Source organism: Centropristis striata, chromosome 22, assembly GCF_030273125.1.
Source record: "Centropristis striata isolate RG_2023a ecotype Rhode Island chromosome 22, C.striata_1.0, whole genome shotgun sequence".
In the NCBI taxonomy this organism is placed as follows: domain Eukaryota; kingdom Metazoa; phylum Chordata; class Actinopteri; order Perciformes; family Serranidae; genus Centropristis; species Centropristis striata.
Genome location: NC_081538.1, coordinates 30,665,087 through 30,680,306, shown reverse-complemented (window position 1 = coordinate 30,680,306; position 15,220 = coordinate 30,665,087). Strand labels below are relative to the sequence as shown.

General features: G+C 40.7%; 1 protein-coding gene across 1 annotated transcript; it reads right to left on the bottom strand.

Moving 5' to 3' along the window:
• Positions 1-2,037: 2,037 nt before the first annotated feature.
• LOC131960748 (protein NLRC3-like) lies at positions 2,038-14,567 on the bottom strand. The gene is made up of 9 exons (XM_059326023.1): positions 14,362-14,567; positions 12,861-13,052; positions 9,991-10,069; positions 9,604-9,832; positions 7,560-9,354; positions 7,311-7,484; positions 6,954-7,127; positions 6,458-6,504; positions 2,038-3,008 (listed from the first exon to the last, which is right to left on the bottom strand). The coding sequence occupies exons 1-9, from the start codon at positions 14,448-14,450 to the stop codon at positions 2,449-2,451; spliced, it is 3,339 nt and encodes a 1,112-aa protein (XP_059182006.1). The 5' UTR covers positions 14,451-14,567; the 3' UTR covers positions 2,038-2,448.
• Between the last annotated feature and the right edge of the window lie 653 nt (positions 14,568-15,220).

The window sequence follows — 15,220 nt, the reverse complement described above, 5'->3', positions numbered from 1 at the left end:
GAAAATGTCCTGGGGGCGGGAAATGCACCAATTTACATAGATTCAAAGATAGATCTTGTCAAGGAAATTTGGTACTTCCTGTCATGGTGGTACAAGAAGTAGTCAGCGACCTACTTGGTATTCATGACACAAGGCCTTCTGGGAACTCACTCCTTGAACTGAACTCTTCTAACACCATGACTGAGGGGAACATGTAGACCAGTGGGCTCTGTCCTGATGTGATGTATAGGGCAGGAAGATAGGGCCGCATTGAGTCTTGCTGAAGAATCAATGTTGGGAAATACAACAGATATAAGTCGAGCGGTGTATGGGACTTTGTTGTACTGTAAAAGAGCCATTCGGAATTGTGCGGTGTAAGGAATACGTGTACTAATAAAACTTGCTGAACAGAGTATAAAGTGCTTTGTGTTTGGCCAGCTCACCCATTAACTTAGTGCAGTTGTCAAAACTGCCACGACAATCTACACATGTAAATGTAACCAACATGTGCAGGAAAAGTTTTTATTTATTTTGGTAAGTAAGTAAGTAAGTAATCTTTTTTAGTGGCAGTAATCTTGTATTGTAAGAAGTTATGTTTAAAAGTAAAATGTAAAAAAAAAAAGTAAAAAGTAAAGTTACCCAACAATGTCCTCCTCATGTTACAGTTGGTTATTGATTCACATGTAGAATATATTTAAAAAAACAGTATAGTAAGGGTATATTGTAGTTAAAAAAAAAGTCCTGTGAATACTTTTTAAGTAATACTTAGGTGGAGTATTGCTTTAAAAGTCCACCATGATGGCTCATTGCCTGATTCGTACTGGAAACCAGATTCGTTTTGTTGTATTGTTGGTTTTCTATAGTTAAAATGGATGGAGGTTAGTTGAAGTGGTTTGCTACAGTCTCTGATGTTTGAATAATATATCGATGGTTTTACTTGTTGTGAAATAGATTATTTAAATATTAAATACACAATTAGGTTTTGTAAGGAATGTCTAAAATAAAACAATTTTCCTTGTTTTGGTAAAGAATATCATACATATGGAGCTAATGTAAGACTGTCTAAAGATTTAGAGATAATGAAATAATATTAATGTTAAATAAACAACTTTTTGTTGTATGTTAAACATATAGTTTTCATCAGCAAAACTGTAAAAAAAAATAATCGAAAAGAAACAAAATTACCTCATTCATTCAGTTACTAAAAATATATGAATATCTAAAATAAAATTGACAGGCAAATAAAATTGACAGGCAAATAAAAATGACGTAAGATACAAAATAAATATTAAATCGTTAATAAATATAAATAAGTAAATACAATATCTATCTATCCATCCATCCATCTATCCCTCTAGAGAAAAATATAGAATAACCCCAGACTTTTAGTTTAAAAGTAGAAAATAATTAAATCAGTTCCTAAAACTTAAATATATATTTATATATAAATAAATATAAAATAAATATATTGCCCTGTCCAACCTATTGTATTGTTCTTAATTTTGTGTATTTTATTGTTGTTTCTTTTTTCTATCTTTTGTACGGTGTCCTTGAGTGCCAAGAATCCAAATAAAATGTATTATTATTATTATTATTATTATTATTATTATTATATAAATGTATTAAGGTTGTTAAAACGACAGTGGGGACAAGAAAAGTAGAACAAATTGCGTTTCCGGTGCGGATCGGGTAGGTTTGTGCAGTGGAAATGAAGCGGAGTGAGACATTGTCGTTTTCTTTAACTGTGCTCTTCGTCCAGACGTAGATCGTCTCAAACTGAAGTGAAGCAACAGGTACAGACAGCTGCACCAGAGACAGCTAAAACAACGAACTTACTCCTTACACTGTTAGTTTTAATCAGTTTGAGCCGCTGGTTGTGCCGATAGACACACGCTCCGAAGCCTCAGCACAGTCTGTCCCATCATTACTGTTGAGACGAGGCTTCTTAAAGATTCTTCTGCTAACGCTAATTGAAACTACTAATGCTACATTGTAGCAATACTGTGTTATAGCTAAGTACAAACATTAACTTTAAAGTACTTAAAATATACATTTTTTGTAAATATTCATGCTGCTGTGAGGTTTATAAACCAGCAGATGTCACTGTGCTGCTGCTGAGTCTGAAGCCTCAAAGCTTCACAAAGCTTCCTGCACCGTCCCTAAAAACACATACAATTTAATACAAGTTTATTACAGCATGTGTACATGGACACAGATACACTTTACATTGTTTATACAGTGTGTCCCACAGAGTCACTTTGAATCACAGCACCAGGGAGGAGGCAGATGTTACACATCAGGAAGTGTTTCTAGTGAAACATGTTGATCATCAAAGAGATGAAATCAGACAAATGAATGTTTTGTGTTTGAGTCTGAGACAGATCTGCTTCACAGTGCAGAGTGTGAGTGATGGTGAACAGACTGAACTTTGATTTCAGTCAGCAGAGTTTCTGTCCACAGGAGAGACTCTCAGACCTGCAGAGGACACAGAGACACTGAGGAACCAGGTGACCAGAACCCAAACCCAGGATAAAGAGGTTGAGTGAATGTGGCGTTGAAGGTGTGGAGGTGGATCAGAGAGTCAGAGGAGACTCTGTAGAAGGACAGAGAGCCAGCAGGACAGTCCACATACACTGCTACTCTACCAGAGGAGGAGGAGGAGGAGGAGGAGGAGGAGGAGGAGGAGGGGAGGTCTGTTCTTCTGTTATTGTGCCAGACAGAGTAACGACCATCAGAGCAGCTCAGGCTCCAGGACTGATCATTCCCTCCAAACAAACAGTCTGTACTGTATCCTCTCCTCCTGATTCCTCTGTAACTCACTGATATATAAACTCTTCCTCTCCACTCGACCTCCCAGTAACAGCGACCAGTCAGACCAGTTCTACACAGCAGCTGAGGCCACCAGTCAAATCTGTCTGGATGATCAGGATATGGCTGATCCTCCTCCACACGTGTCACCTTCCTGTTGTTGTCAGACAGTTTGAGCTCTCTGTTTACTGTGTTTGTGTCCAGTTCCAGTTCACAGACATCTGATGGAGAGAACAAGACACAAAACAGCTGCAGGTTATCATCTGCTGATTTATTAACAACTTTACTGACAATTACTGAAAGAAAACCATTCAAAGTTTCACAGTGTAACAGTAAGTTAACATGAGAGTCAACATGTCAGTAATATTGTGTGTTTTTCCTCGTGTGGACTCGAGGATGACAGCTGATAGTCCAGTTGACACAAAGGTGAACCCGAAAATGTTGAGTACACCAAACTTTTATGATAGAAATATTTGTGTAAACTAATTAGCATAAATTAGCATAATCACCTATATTGATCATAGTATAGGAGCTGCTTGGCCAAAATTGACAATGTTTGTATGTTTTTAGGGGTTGCTGGAGATGCTGAGTCCATATCTGACATTTTCAAGATTCAAGATCACTATTTAAACCTGGTTTGGTCACGTTTTTACTCTCATTAAGCTGATTTTGCTGAGTTTTTTGGGGCGATTTGGACAGATTTTTGGAGGATAAAAATGTTCAGTAGTCAGGAATAATTTGGATCCTCAAGTTATTTCTGAATTCCACAATAACTGCAACATTTGGAGTGGTATTGGGCATCAGCTGCGGGTAGGTCCAATACACCATTCACTCGTAGCTTCACAACTTCAGCCCAGTCATCCTGTCGCTCCTCACATTTAGATAAAATCACATCTTTGAATGATGGAACACCAGGCCTTTCTAAAGTGTGACATTGTTTGACTGGATTCCACCTATCAGGGTGTTTGGGGTATTTAGGTTCACAAATCAAACTACAAAGCAAACACTGTTTTGAGTACTCAAAGGTAGAGATTTGAGAGCGAACAATTCGTTTTTCCTGCGTTTGCTCATACTTCTAGTCCTAGAGGTGTATGAGCTATAACACGATTTGTGACACAATATGGATGCTGACAAAGCACCATGAGTAGCATTGAGGTTTGACAAAGTCTCATAGCTGTGTCTTCAATCTCTAAACTCTTTTTAGGAAGAGTAGCTATTCCTTTGGATCCAGATATTTTGAAGTCGTCCTCCTTGCCATCGCAGGGCGCAAACAGACATTTCTTTTTTGACATGTTCAACTGATTAAATCACCTTTGTGTGATTTAAATGTACTTGATACGAGACTGATATATCGATGCTTGTAAGAGCTGCAATAACAGTTAATGTTGAATGATTATACCAGCACTTGAATATAACGCAAGCCCCTCCTCCCGTGCCAAAATAATTATTAAAAGCCTGAATTTTTTTTTCTTATCTCAAGGTGAAGGTAGCCTGATTGACAATGTTTATATCCTAGACAGAAGACGTGACAGAAGAACGATATCGTTGGGGATTGCTGTCAGACCGATTTTCACAAAGACAAAGAGAGACTTTTAAATGTTCTTGATACGAGACTGATATATCGATGCTTGTAAGAGCTGCGATAACAGTTAATGTTGAATGGAAAATAGCCGGATTTAGCATCGCTTCAGCGAACATGACTGACAATGTTCAGCCTGCATACTGTACTTGTGGAGAGATAAATGCCCCTTCACTTTCTATAATACATGGGTGATAAACCAATAGGAGCGATAAAACACTTGAGCGATAGCTGTAAAGCTGTAAATTAGGGTTGAAAACAGCTCAACTTTATGCAAATAGCTAGCAGCGATTCGGCTGTAAATGACCCAACAACCAATCGGAATGTATTGAAGAGAAAGATAGAACATTCAAATTCATGTGATGAACGATAAGAGCACACAACAATGAAGAACGACATCGTTGGGGATCACATCCACACTGATTTTCATAAAGATAAATAGTTGTCAGCTAATCTAAATCTGTGGAATGTTAGCAATCACATTAATCAGCATGGGGATGCTAATATCATACTCACATGCTGTATACCAGCTAGCATAGCTGTGCTTGTGGAACGTTCATAAACCTCACTCCCATAAACCTCACTCCTTTAAGAGACGTGCTAGTCAAAGCTTTTAACTTGCTGGCTAGCACGCTCTACTCTCAGTATGTGGAGCAGCGTTCCGGGTACAAATGGCGTAGATTACAGAAGCAACTATCAAAGGTCCATGACACTGTTTTGCAGCAAAAAATTACAAATAAAGACAAAGATAGTTGAACAAATGTAATGTCTCAACATTTACACCGATGTACTTTGACTCTCTTGACAGTACAATGTATAGGTACGTAAATTACACCAAAATTAATTTAGAAATTAATTTAAATCTGCCCAGATTAATAGCAAATTGTTTTTAAATGCCCATTTCAAATGTTAAAATGTCAGATATGGATTCAGCATCCCAAGTAACCTACAAAAACATGCTAACATTGTATCAATTTGCCAAGCAGCTCCATAATATGACCAATATAGGTAATTATGCTAATGTATGCTAATTAGATCAATTACACAAATTGCCCACCATATGCAAATTAGCATCCGGTAGTTTCTGCATGCTGGGAACCCAAACTATATATTGCCATCATAAAACGTTGGTGTACTCAACATTTCCGGGTCCACAATGGGGCTCTATGGGCTGTCAACCGGACTGTGATGAAGATCCACATCAATAAACACACTCATAACACTCATAATGAATAAAGTCTCACTAATAAAAGTGACATATCATCTTCCACTGCAGCACAAAGCAGCTCTGAACCATCTGCTTTATTAAACTGTTATTAGCTCCACCAAAGAGTCACATTCAGCACAAAGTTCAGATCTTAGATCATCAAATGTCAAACTGTCCACTGCTACAGAAAGCTTTCACCACAGTCTGGATTTTTAAATGAATATCAGAGGGCTGTGGCTCCACCAACTGGCTTTAAGGTGCTTTTCATCCACCAGGGGCCAGATGCAAAAAACTCAACACACAAATATGCAAACACATTGTTTTCTTGTGCGTATGTGTCGTACATCTGGTCGCAGGTCTCCCAGTCAGGGAGGAACTGGAAGGTAAATCCACCTCAACTCACTTTATTCAACTTCTCAACACCTGTTCACATTATTTATGTCCTGTTTTGTTTATGACTTGTATGCTTTTGAAGACTAGTTTATTAAAAAAACACTCAGAGAATAAAACTGAAGGAAAACATGAACTTTTATCAGTCAAACTACTGAAGTTTACGAGCAGCACCTGAAGGCAACAAAACTCTTGTATAATGTCAGTGAGAGTAAAGAGAAGAAGAAACACAGTCAGCTTTCTGTTGGCTCCACTCTTCATTAAATGTATTTATTAGTTTTGTTGGATCACTGTGTTCACTTTCTTTGTGTTGGTGGATTTGAAATGGATTGATTGAATTCTAACATCTTTCCAGCCACACTGACTGAAAACAGAAGCTGAATCCTGATTGAAACTCTGGAGAAATTCAACATCCAACTTCAGTCAAGAAAAAGTCTAAATGTGCTGTAACATGTGCAGCTGAGTTCTGATGAATGAAGCTGAAACACACTCACACTTCCTCACATCAGGTCTCAGTCTCTGCAGTCCACCATGGTCCACCCTGCAGGAAGAGACACAGTCACAATCACCTTCATAGCACCATTAAACATCAACCAGAGACACTCAGTTAGAGACAGAGACACAGTGAGAGCTGCTGTCTGTCCACCTGTCCACACCTGAGTGTCCACCTGTCTGTCTGTCTGTCTGTCTGTCCAACTATCTATCTGTCCATACTTGAGAGTGTCCACCTGTCTGTCCATAACAAAAAGAGTCCACCTGTCTGTCTGTCCATACCTGAGAGTGTCCACCTGTCTGTCCATAACAGAAAGCGTCCACCTGTCTGTCTGTCCATACCTCAGAACAACCACCTGTCTTTCTTTCTAGACCTGAGAGTGTCCACCTGTCTGTCCATAACAGAAAGAGTCCACCTTTCTGTCTGTCCATATCTCAGAACAACCACCTGTCTGTCATTCTAGACCTGAGAGTGTCCACCTGTCTGTCTGTGCATACCTGAGAGTCTCCAGTCTCCAGTGTGGATCCTTCAGTCCAGCAGACAGAAGCTTCTCTCCTGAGTCTCCTGGATGATTGTAGCTCAGGTCCAGCTCTCTCAGGTGGGAGGGGTTGGAGCTCAGAGCTGAGGCCAGAGAAGCACAGCCTTCCTCTGAGATCATACAGTATGACAGACTGAACACACACACACACACACACACACACACACACACACACACGGTCACCATTAACTCTCTAAAATAAGAGTATTTCTTTGCTAGATGTTCATTATTGTAACAGTCTAAGACACTAATGGAGCTAATAAGCAGACAACTGTTAACATAGTGGGTTTACTTCTAAAAACAGTTTAATTCTGACCTGAGCGTTTCCAGCCTGCAGTGTGGACTCTTCAGTCCAGCAGAAAAATGCTTCACACCTGAATCCTTCAGGTCATTGTTACTCAGGTCCAGGTCTCTCAGACTAGAGGACTGGGAGCTGAGGACTGAGGACAGAGCTTCACAGCTTCTCTCTGAGAGGTTACAGCCACTCAGCCTGGAGAGGAATCAGCAAAACATGAGAGAACAAATAGAAACTACATTTAATCTGGATAGTGATGTGTACACCTACAGAGCTTTGTTGGAGGCTTTGACCACTGGCAGCAGCCTCAGAAGAGCCTCCTCTGAAGCAGAGTATTTCTTCAGGTCAAACACGTCCAGATCTGTTTCTGATGACAGTAAGATGAAGACCAGAGCTGACCACTGAGCAGGAGACAGTTTATCTGTGGAGAGACTTCCTGATCTCAGGGACTGTTGGATCTCCTCCACTAGAGAACGATCATTCAGTTCATTCAGACAGTGGAACAGGTTGATGCTTCTCTCTGGAGAAAGATCCTCACTGATCTTCTTCTTGATGTATTTGACTGTTTTCTGATTGGTCTTTGAGCTACTTCCTGTCTGTGTCAGCAGGCCCCTGAGGAGAGTCTGATTGGTCTCCAGAGAAAGACCCAGGAGGAAGCGGAGGAACAAGTCCAGGTGTCCGTTTGGACTCTGTAAGGCCTTGTCCACAGCACTCTGGTAGAGACGGGTTGATTTGTCCCTGAACACTTCAGACCACCAGGAGGTTGATTGTTCTTCTGTCATCAGATCGACTCCAGAGTTGATGAAGGTCAGATGGACATGAAGAGCAGCCAGAAACTCCTGAACACTCAGATGGACGAAGCAGAACACCCTGTCTTGGTATAGTCCTCTCTCCTCTCTAAAGACCTGTGTGAACACTCCTGAGTACACTGAGGCTGCTCTGATATCGATGCCACACTCTGTCAGGTCTGAGTCATAGAAGATCAGGTTTCCTTTCTGCAGCTGATCAAAAGCCAGTTTCCCCAGAGACTTAATCATCTTCCTGCTCTCTGGACTCCACTGTGGATCTGTCTCAGCTCCTCCATCGTACTTGATGTTCTTCACTTTGGACTGAACCACCAGGAAGTGGATGTACATCTCAGTCAGGGTCTTGGGCAGCTCTCCTCCCTCTCTGGTTTTCAACAGATCCAGAACTGTAGCAGAGATCCAGCAGAAGACTGGGATGTGGCACATGATGTGGAGGGTTCGTGATGTCTTGATGTGGGAGATGATTCTGCCGGCCTGCTTCTTTTCTGTGAATCTCTTCCTGAAGTACTCCTCCTTCTGTGGGTCAGTGAACCCTCTGACCTCTGTCACCATGTCAACACAGTCAGCAGGGATCTGATTGGCTGCTGCAGGTCGTGTGGTTATCCAGAGGCGAGCAGAGGGAAGCAGTTTCCCCCTGATGAGGTTTGTCAGCAGCACATCCACTGAGGTGGACTCTGTGACATCAGTCAGGATCTCAGTGTTGTGGAAGTCCAGAGGAAGTCGACACTCATCCAGACCGTCAAAGATCAACACAACGTGGAACTCTTCAAACCTGCAGATTCCTGCTTCTTTGGTTTCAGTAAAGAAGTGATGAACAAGTTCCACCAAGCTGAACTTTCTCTCTTTCAGCACATTCAGCTCTCTGAAAGTGAATGGAAATGTGAAGTGGATGTCCTGGTTGGTTTTGTCTTCAGCCCAGTCCAGAGTGAACTTCTGTGTTAAGACTGTTTTCCCAATGCCAGCCACTCCCTTTGTCAGCACTGTTCTGATTGGTTCTTCTCTTCCAGGTGAGGTTTTAAAGATGTCTTCTTGTCTGATTGTTGTTTCTGGTCTGTCTGGTTTCCTGGATGCTGTTTCAATCTGTCTGACCTCATGTTCATCATTGACCTCTGCAGTCCCTCCCTCTGTGATGTAGAGCTCTGTGTAGATCTGATTCAGAAGGGTTGGGTTTCCTGCTTTAGAGATCCCCTCAAACACACACTGGAACTTCTTCTTCAGGTTAGACTTCAGATTACGTCGGCACACTGGAGCATCGGTTCCTGGATTAATAAATTAAATTAAATCAGAGAGAATCATATAGAAAATCAGAGAATCTAAACATTTAATTGTGTCTGTGTAGTTTTTGCTCCTCCATCCGTTTCATTCAGCTCATCAGTTGAGGACAAATAGCTTCTGATCTGATGCCGATGTGTGCAGCATATTTACTTCAGAGAGTGAAAATGTAAACTTCCCCCATGTTGCCTCCATTACATCTTTCATTATGTTAAACTTTAAAAAATTCCACTTACTGTTCTTCAGACAGTCAGCCAGCTCCTCCTGCTTCATTCTTCTCAGGAAGTGAAGTGTGATCTTCAGAAACTCCTCTCTGCTGCTCCTCCTCTGCTCCTCCTCCTCATTCTCCAACACCTCATCATCTTCCCTCTGACTCTCTAAGCATTCTGGGTAATCTGGACTCAGAACTTTCTGGATCTTCTTCAGCTCGTTCTTCACAAAAGTGATGATGTTCTCCTGCAGCAACTGTAACAGAATGATAAATTGAACATTTAGTTAAAAGCTCACATGTGATTCATCTGTCAGTCTGAAGGCATGCTAGTCCAAACAGAGCAGCACCATGAATGGTAGATAAACATTAATCTGTAGTTTATAGTGAAAGGTTTGTTTGTACATGCACACACCATAAATATGGAGTCCAGATCTGTTTGATGCTGTGGGGCAGACTGACCACTGAGCGCCTCTGAGCTCTCCTGCTGAACTCTGCAGAGAAAACATCAAGTTTAGGGACATTTAATGACATCAATGTTCAAATAGCTTTCTGAGACGATGACACAATGACAGAACTGTGGCTCAGGAGGAAGAGTTGGTGGCATTTTAATGCAAATATTACTAAAGCCTGATAGCGTCCTATTGGCAGAAGCTTTAAAGAAGGTGATCATGTTTGAGTAGACTTTAGCCTGGGAAAACTGGGGCCTATAGTAATGTTTGTGTTTAATCACTACATGTTATACATCACAGTCACATGTAAGGATGTGGCCTACTGTAGGCTAAGCCTCTATGCATGATTAATCACACAGTTATAACGGGCATGGGCAGCCATGGCCGGTGGAGAAGCAAATGATCCTTTGATGAAGTTAGATAAGAGCCAGAGGAAGGATGGAGCAGTGATTCCTTAATGAGGTTGGGTAAGGGCTGGATAAAGGACTGTGCAATGATTTTTTGATGCTTTACCAAGTGAGAACTGATTAATGATCCTTTTTAAAAAAAAACACATGCAGGCCCCATCAGAAATATCGGTGTCGCTCGGTGAAGGTTTTGAGAGTTTAGCGAGGTTTTCAAGCAAGAGTATTATGGCGGAAATAAAGCTCGTAGCCAGGCATCTGAATGGCCAATAGGGGGAAGGAGAAATTACTAAATTGTTTCCGGGGCATATGAGTTGTTCTTTTTTTGGAAGAGTGAGCAACAAGTACTCCACCAATGAGGAATTATGAAGGAGGAGTCTGTATTTTACATAAAGTAAAGCCCAACAGAGAATTCTTTAGTCAATCCTGGTCTGGACCATTGACTCTGGTTTATGTCTTCTGTATGAGAATAAACTATACTGCATCAAACTCTGATCATCTCCTGAGTACTTTTTACGCTTGCATTTTATATCTTCTGGAAAATAATTTGTGCATATGTTGCTGTGTACGGGCCTGTTCCTTTATCTGGTTCAGGCTTGGTCCATGAAAATTTTACACAACAGGGGTCTGATCAAGGTGGGCAGTGTCACCTGGGAGATGGAGTCCACCATGAAGAGAACTTAAACATCCAAAGACACCAGATCACATCACTGATGTGTTAAAGTGCATAGCTGGGTTTCTCTCAAACAATCAAGTCTGGTTTAGCTAGTGATGCCTGAAGACAGACTTGGAGACAAACAACAACAGGTTGGTGATGACTGGAGGGAAAGATGGCAGCAGGAAGGTTAGCTACCCAACCTGCATGTTCACTGAGGAAAGAAGAAGACAGACCTTCAAACAGATACTTCCTGGTGTTGGTAGGGGATGAGCACCTCAAAAAGATTGACTGCAGAACAATGATTTTTGCAGAAAGTACATTTTTGTAACAAGTACGACATACATCTGCAGTAAGACCTGCAGCTGTGCATCAGGAAGTAGAGCTGGTCGTTCACTAATCACATGTTTGTAGGTTTTATACCTCACAAAGTGTCCTGAATTCACATTGATGACTGGTAATATCAGTGAGTTCATCCTCAACTTCATTAAGTTGAATCTCTTCCCAGACAATGTCTTCACACTGACACTTCAGACGGGTATAAGTGAAGGTTTCACCATCAATGCGGTATTTTTCTTTATTATAAAGTTGATCAAGGCAGTTGACACAACAGAAGGATCAAACAGCTTTAAAAAAAAAAAAATTATGTGGGCAAAGATGAATGCAGATCCCTGGTACAGGCTTCAGGTTTCAGATTGGTTTGAGCCCCTGGCACTGACTCAGCTCATAATGCAGAAGGATACTTTGGGCAGCCCAAGAGGACGGTGTGGTAAAATACAGACGTAGTAAGTTTGGACAAACATTCTTCTCTGTGGCCACAGGGCCAGCACTTCTGGAAAAGTCCTACTACTATTAGTCCTACAGTACTACTCAACTAACTTCTAAACACGAACTTGAGAGATTTAAGCAAACCAAACTTGCAATCCTCAGTAATCATATTACCTAATTTCTAATACATCAGTTATATATTGTCAAATGTTAACATTTTTTACCATGTTTCTGTATTGTATTGTCTTTTACCGTAGTGCTTGCTGAAGCATTGTACGAACCTCGTTTGGTCAGTAATATGTAAAAAAAAAAAAAACTGCTCAAGGACTAAAGACCAATTAGCTTAGTAGTTAACTCTGGCACATTAACACTGTAATGAAAACAAAAATGTACAACAGAACATGGTGTTCATCGTCAGAAAATTTGAACCTGAAGACTAATCTGAGATGCGGCTCAGCAATGCGAGTCAAGATGTTTTGGTCACAAATAATTCATGATTTTGTTTTGTTTCTTTAAATCTAATTCAGCTTATTTAATTGTTCAAAGCATGTATTTCTGCAAATGTCTTCCTAAAACAAAGGCATAAGTCATTTCTTGACAACATTTTTTTGGGCTAAATATCATAAGTTCAAAATGTGGATCAGTTTTTTGTGTTTTCTGAAAAAAATAATACTAATGCCATTATCTTAAGAGTGTCAAAATGTGCGATATGACCTGTTACTTACTGTTTTAAACTGTCATTACATTTGATGAAGGCTGTGTAGGGCTCGCATCACAAAGTCTAGGAGCTGGACATGAGACCTAATTGTGACTTATACAATAATGGCTGTGTCCAACCATAGGCCTGCAGCGATGACTTTGTTAGTTCAGATAATTCATACAATAAACATTTTTAAATTAAGTTTAAGAGTTTGCTGAATTTGATAACTATTTAAATGTTTTACCACCTCAACTACGAGGAACTGAATGACTCAGATATCAACAAATTTCAGTTTTAAATTCTTACCTTCCATCAGCAGCTTGTCCAACTTTAAAGTCAATAGGATGATCCATAGACCGGTCACTCTTCATGGACACACAGCTGGGTTCAGGTCCAGATCCAGGTTGTCCAACTTTAAAGTCAATAGGATGATCCATGGACCGGTCACTCTTCATGGACAGAGAGCTGGGTTCAGGTTCAGGACTCTCCTGCTGAACTCTGATGAAAAAAAGGGAGTGGATAATAATGTTCACACAAATGTAATCAGATCAAAGATTCATACTCATTTTAGTTCACTAATCAGTTTTTTGTTATACAGAGAACAGTCCTGGGGCCTCATGTATCAACGCTGCGTACGCTGTTTTTTCCGCACACGCCACATGTATGAAAAGTAAACTTGCCGTGAGAATGTGCGGTGGCACCGCAAACTTTTGTTTGGCAGAAGGTACTGTCTTTTATGCTCTATTTAAAACGTGTTTCATGTCTAAACTCATACTACACACAACTGGCATTATTTTCTATAGTTTATAGCTCTCGGAAAATGCCGTTTTCCGCCATCAATAACCCGTTCTAAATAGATAGATAGATGATTTTCTTTCATCTATTTACATATTTTAGACTTCACCCACGTACTGCTGCTTACTTGTGCAATGATAGGATGTTGAAGTCTATATGTTTTGATGTGAAGATTGTATATTTTCTGATTCTGATTATGGAGCGCACACATTTTTTACAGTTAACCTGCCTTAATTACTGCGTCAAAGTCCCGATCGCCGATTGTTTCCCCTTTTGGTTTAACATGGAGATGTTACTTTGCAGGTGCACAGCGATCCATGATGCACAGATCCCTCTCTCCGGAGAAAAAACGTGTGTGGGAAATCCTTCCAGAATAAGTCAGCTGTGGTGCATATTTGATCCCGTATGTGATGTTTAAGTGGAACAACAAGTTAAGCGTGGCTTATAAACTGGTGCGTAAAAATGATTATGGCAGCATTACGCACTGGCAGCTCTAACGGCTCTGACCTTGTTCAATAACGGCGGAGTTTAGAAGGAGCGTGTGTTGACGGACCCTTCTGCCATGGTGCAGGTCTCTGATCTGGCTGGTTAACAGCCACAGTGACATCTTGTTGCTGATCCCACACCTGAGGCACTAAAAAGCTAATTTTTCCTGCCTCCACCTGGAGATCACCTCGTCCACCTTGCGCTCAGTGGCAGTAAGTTGATTTGTCGTTGTTTTTTCGATAATCAGCGGGCATGCCGGCGATTTATAATCATTTGCATGTCATCTGCGTATTCATTTTTGTGAGGAGCCGGGGCGTGGTTGGTGGCTCGTGCATGTGCGCTCAGTTCCACGCTGGTTGGGATGTATCAAGGAAAGGTGCGCTGCACCTGGCGTACGCACAGTTTGATACATGTGAAGGTGAGTTTGCGTACTTTCTTAGTTTTGGTAGTACGCCATCTTTCAGTATGAAAGCTACGCACTCTTTGATACATGAGGCCCCTGGACAGTTAGAGATCCTCATCTCACCTCTGAGCTTTGGTCTGGCTGCCATGTTCCCCACACAGAGTGGTTTCAGAGGGAGGGTCTCCCTCCTCTCTGTCCTCACACTGATCCATAGCAGAGTCCACACCTGCAGGGAGAGATTCACTCTGTCACTGCAACAACAACAACAACAACAACAACAATATTTCACAGTCCTAGAGTCTTTGTATCTGCAGCTGTGAAGGAAACACAGATATGGAAGTGGTTACAACTAACTCAACTAGTTAACTATAACCTCAGTTAGCTTACAAATAGCTTATGTAGTAAATTATTAGCTTATAACTAGTTAAACTGGTTGAACAATTAGCTTACACTCAACAGCTTGTTTACAACTCACTCAATAACTACTTTACAACCACTAGCAATAACTCAGCAGGTTTATAACTAGCTCAACAACAATCAAGCTAATCAATTAGCTAGCAACTGGTTTACAACTAACTTACAATGTCCTACTATTTTACCAGCTTGCCAATAGCTTACAGCTAGCTAAACTCATAAACAACTACATCAATTAGCTTACTACTAGCTCAACTAGTTTACAAATATCTTCCAGCAAGTTTTAGCTAACACACAAGTTAACTAGCTTACAACTAGTTTACAATCAGCAGTATCAGTTTGGTTACACCTGTTTTACAACTAGCTGACAGCAAGCTAACAATTGACTCACAGCTTACTAGTTTATAACCAGCTCAACTAGAAACTAACTCAAAAAGTTCAAAATTAGCTAAGTTAGCTTACAGGTAGCTTGTCTACAACTAGCTTCTAACTCAGTTAGCTCAACAAATTTACAACTATCTTATAACTAATGGTGAGTCAGATTACTCAGCTTATTCAACAAGCCAAC

Excerpts from the sequence above, each read along its gene's own strand:
- LOC131960748 (XM_059326023.1), bottom strand. The coding sequence starts at position 14,450 with ATGGATCAGTGTGAGGACAGAGAGGAGGGAGACCCTCCCTCTGAAACC. Across the intron at positions 10,070-12,860 it reads GGACAAGCTGCTGATGGAAG|AGTTCAGCAGGAGAGCTCAG; the intron begins GTAAGAATTTAA and ends TTTTCTCTGCAG. Across the intron at positions 3,009-6,457 it reads GAGACCTGATGTGAGGAAGT|ATGTCTGTGAACTGGAACTG; the intron begins GTGAGTGTGTTT and ends TCTCTCCATCAG.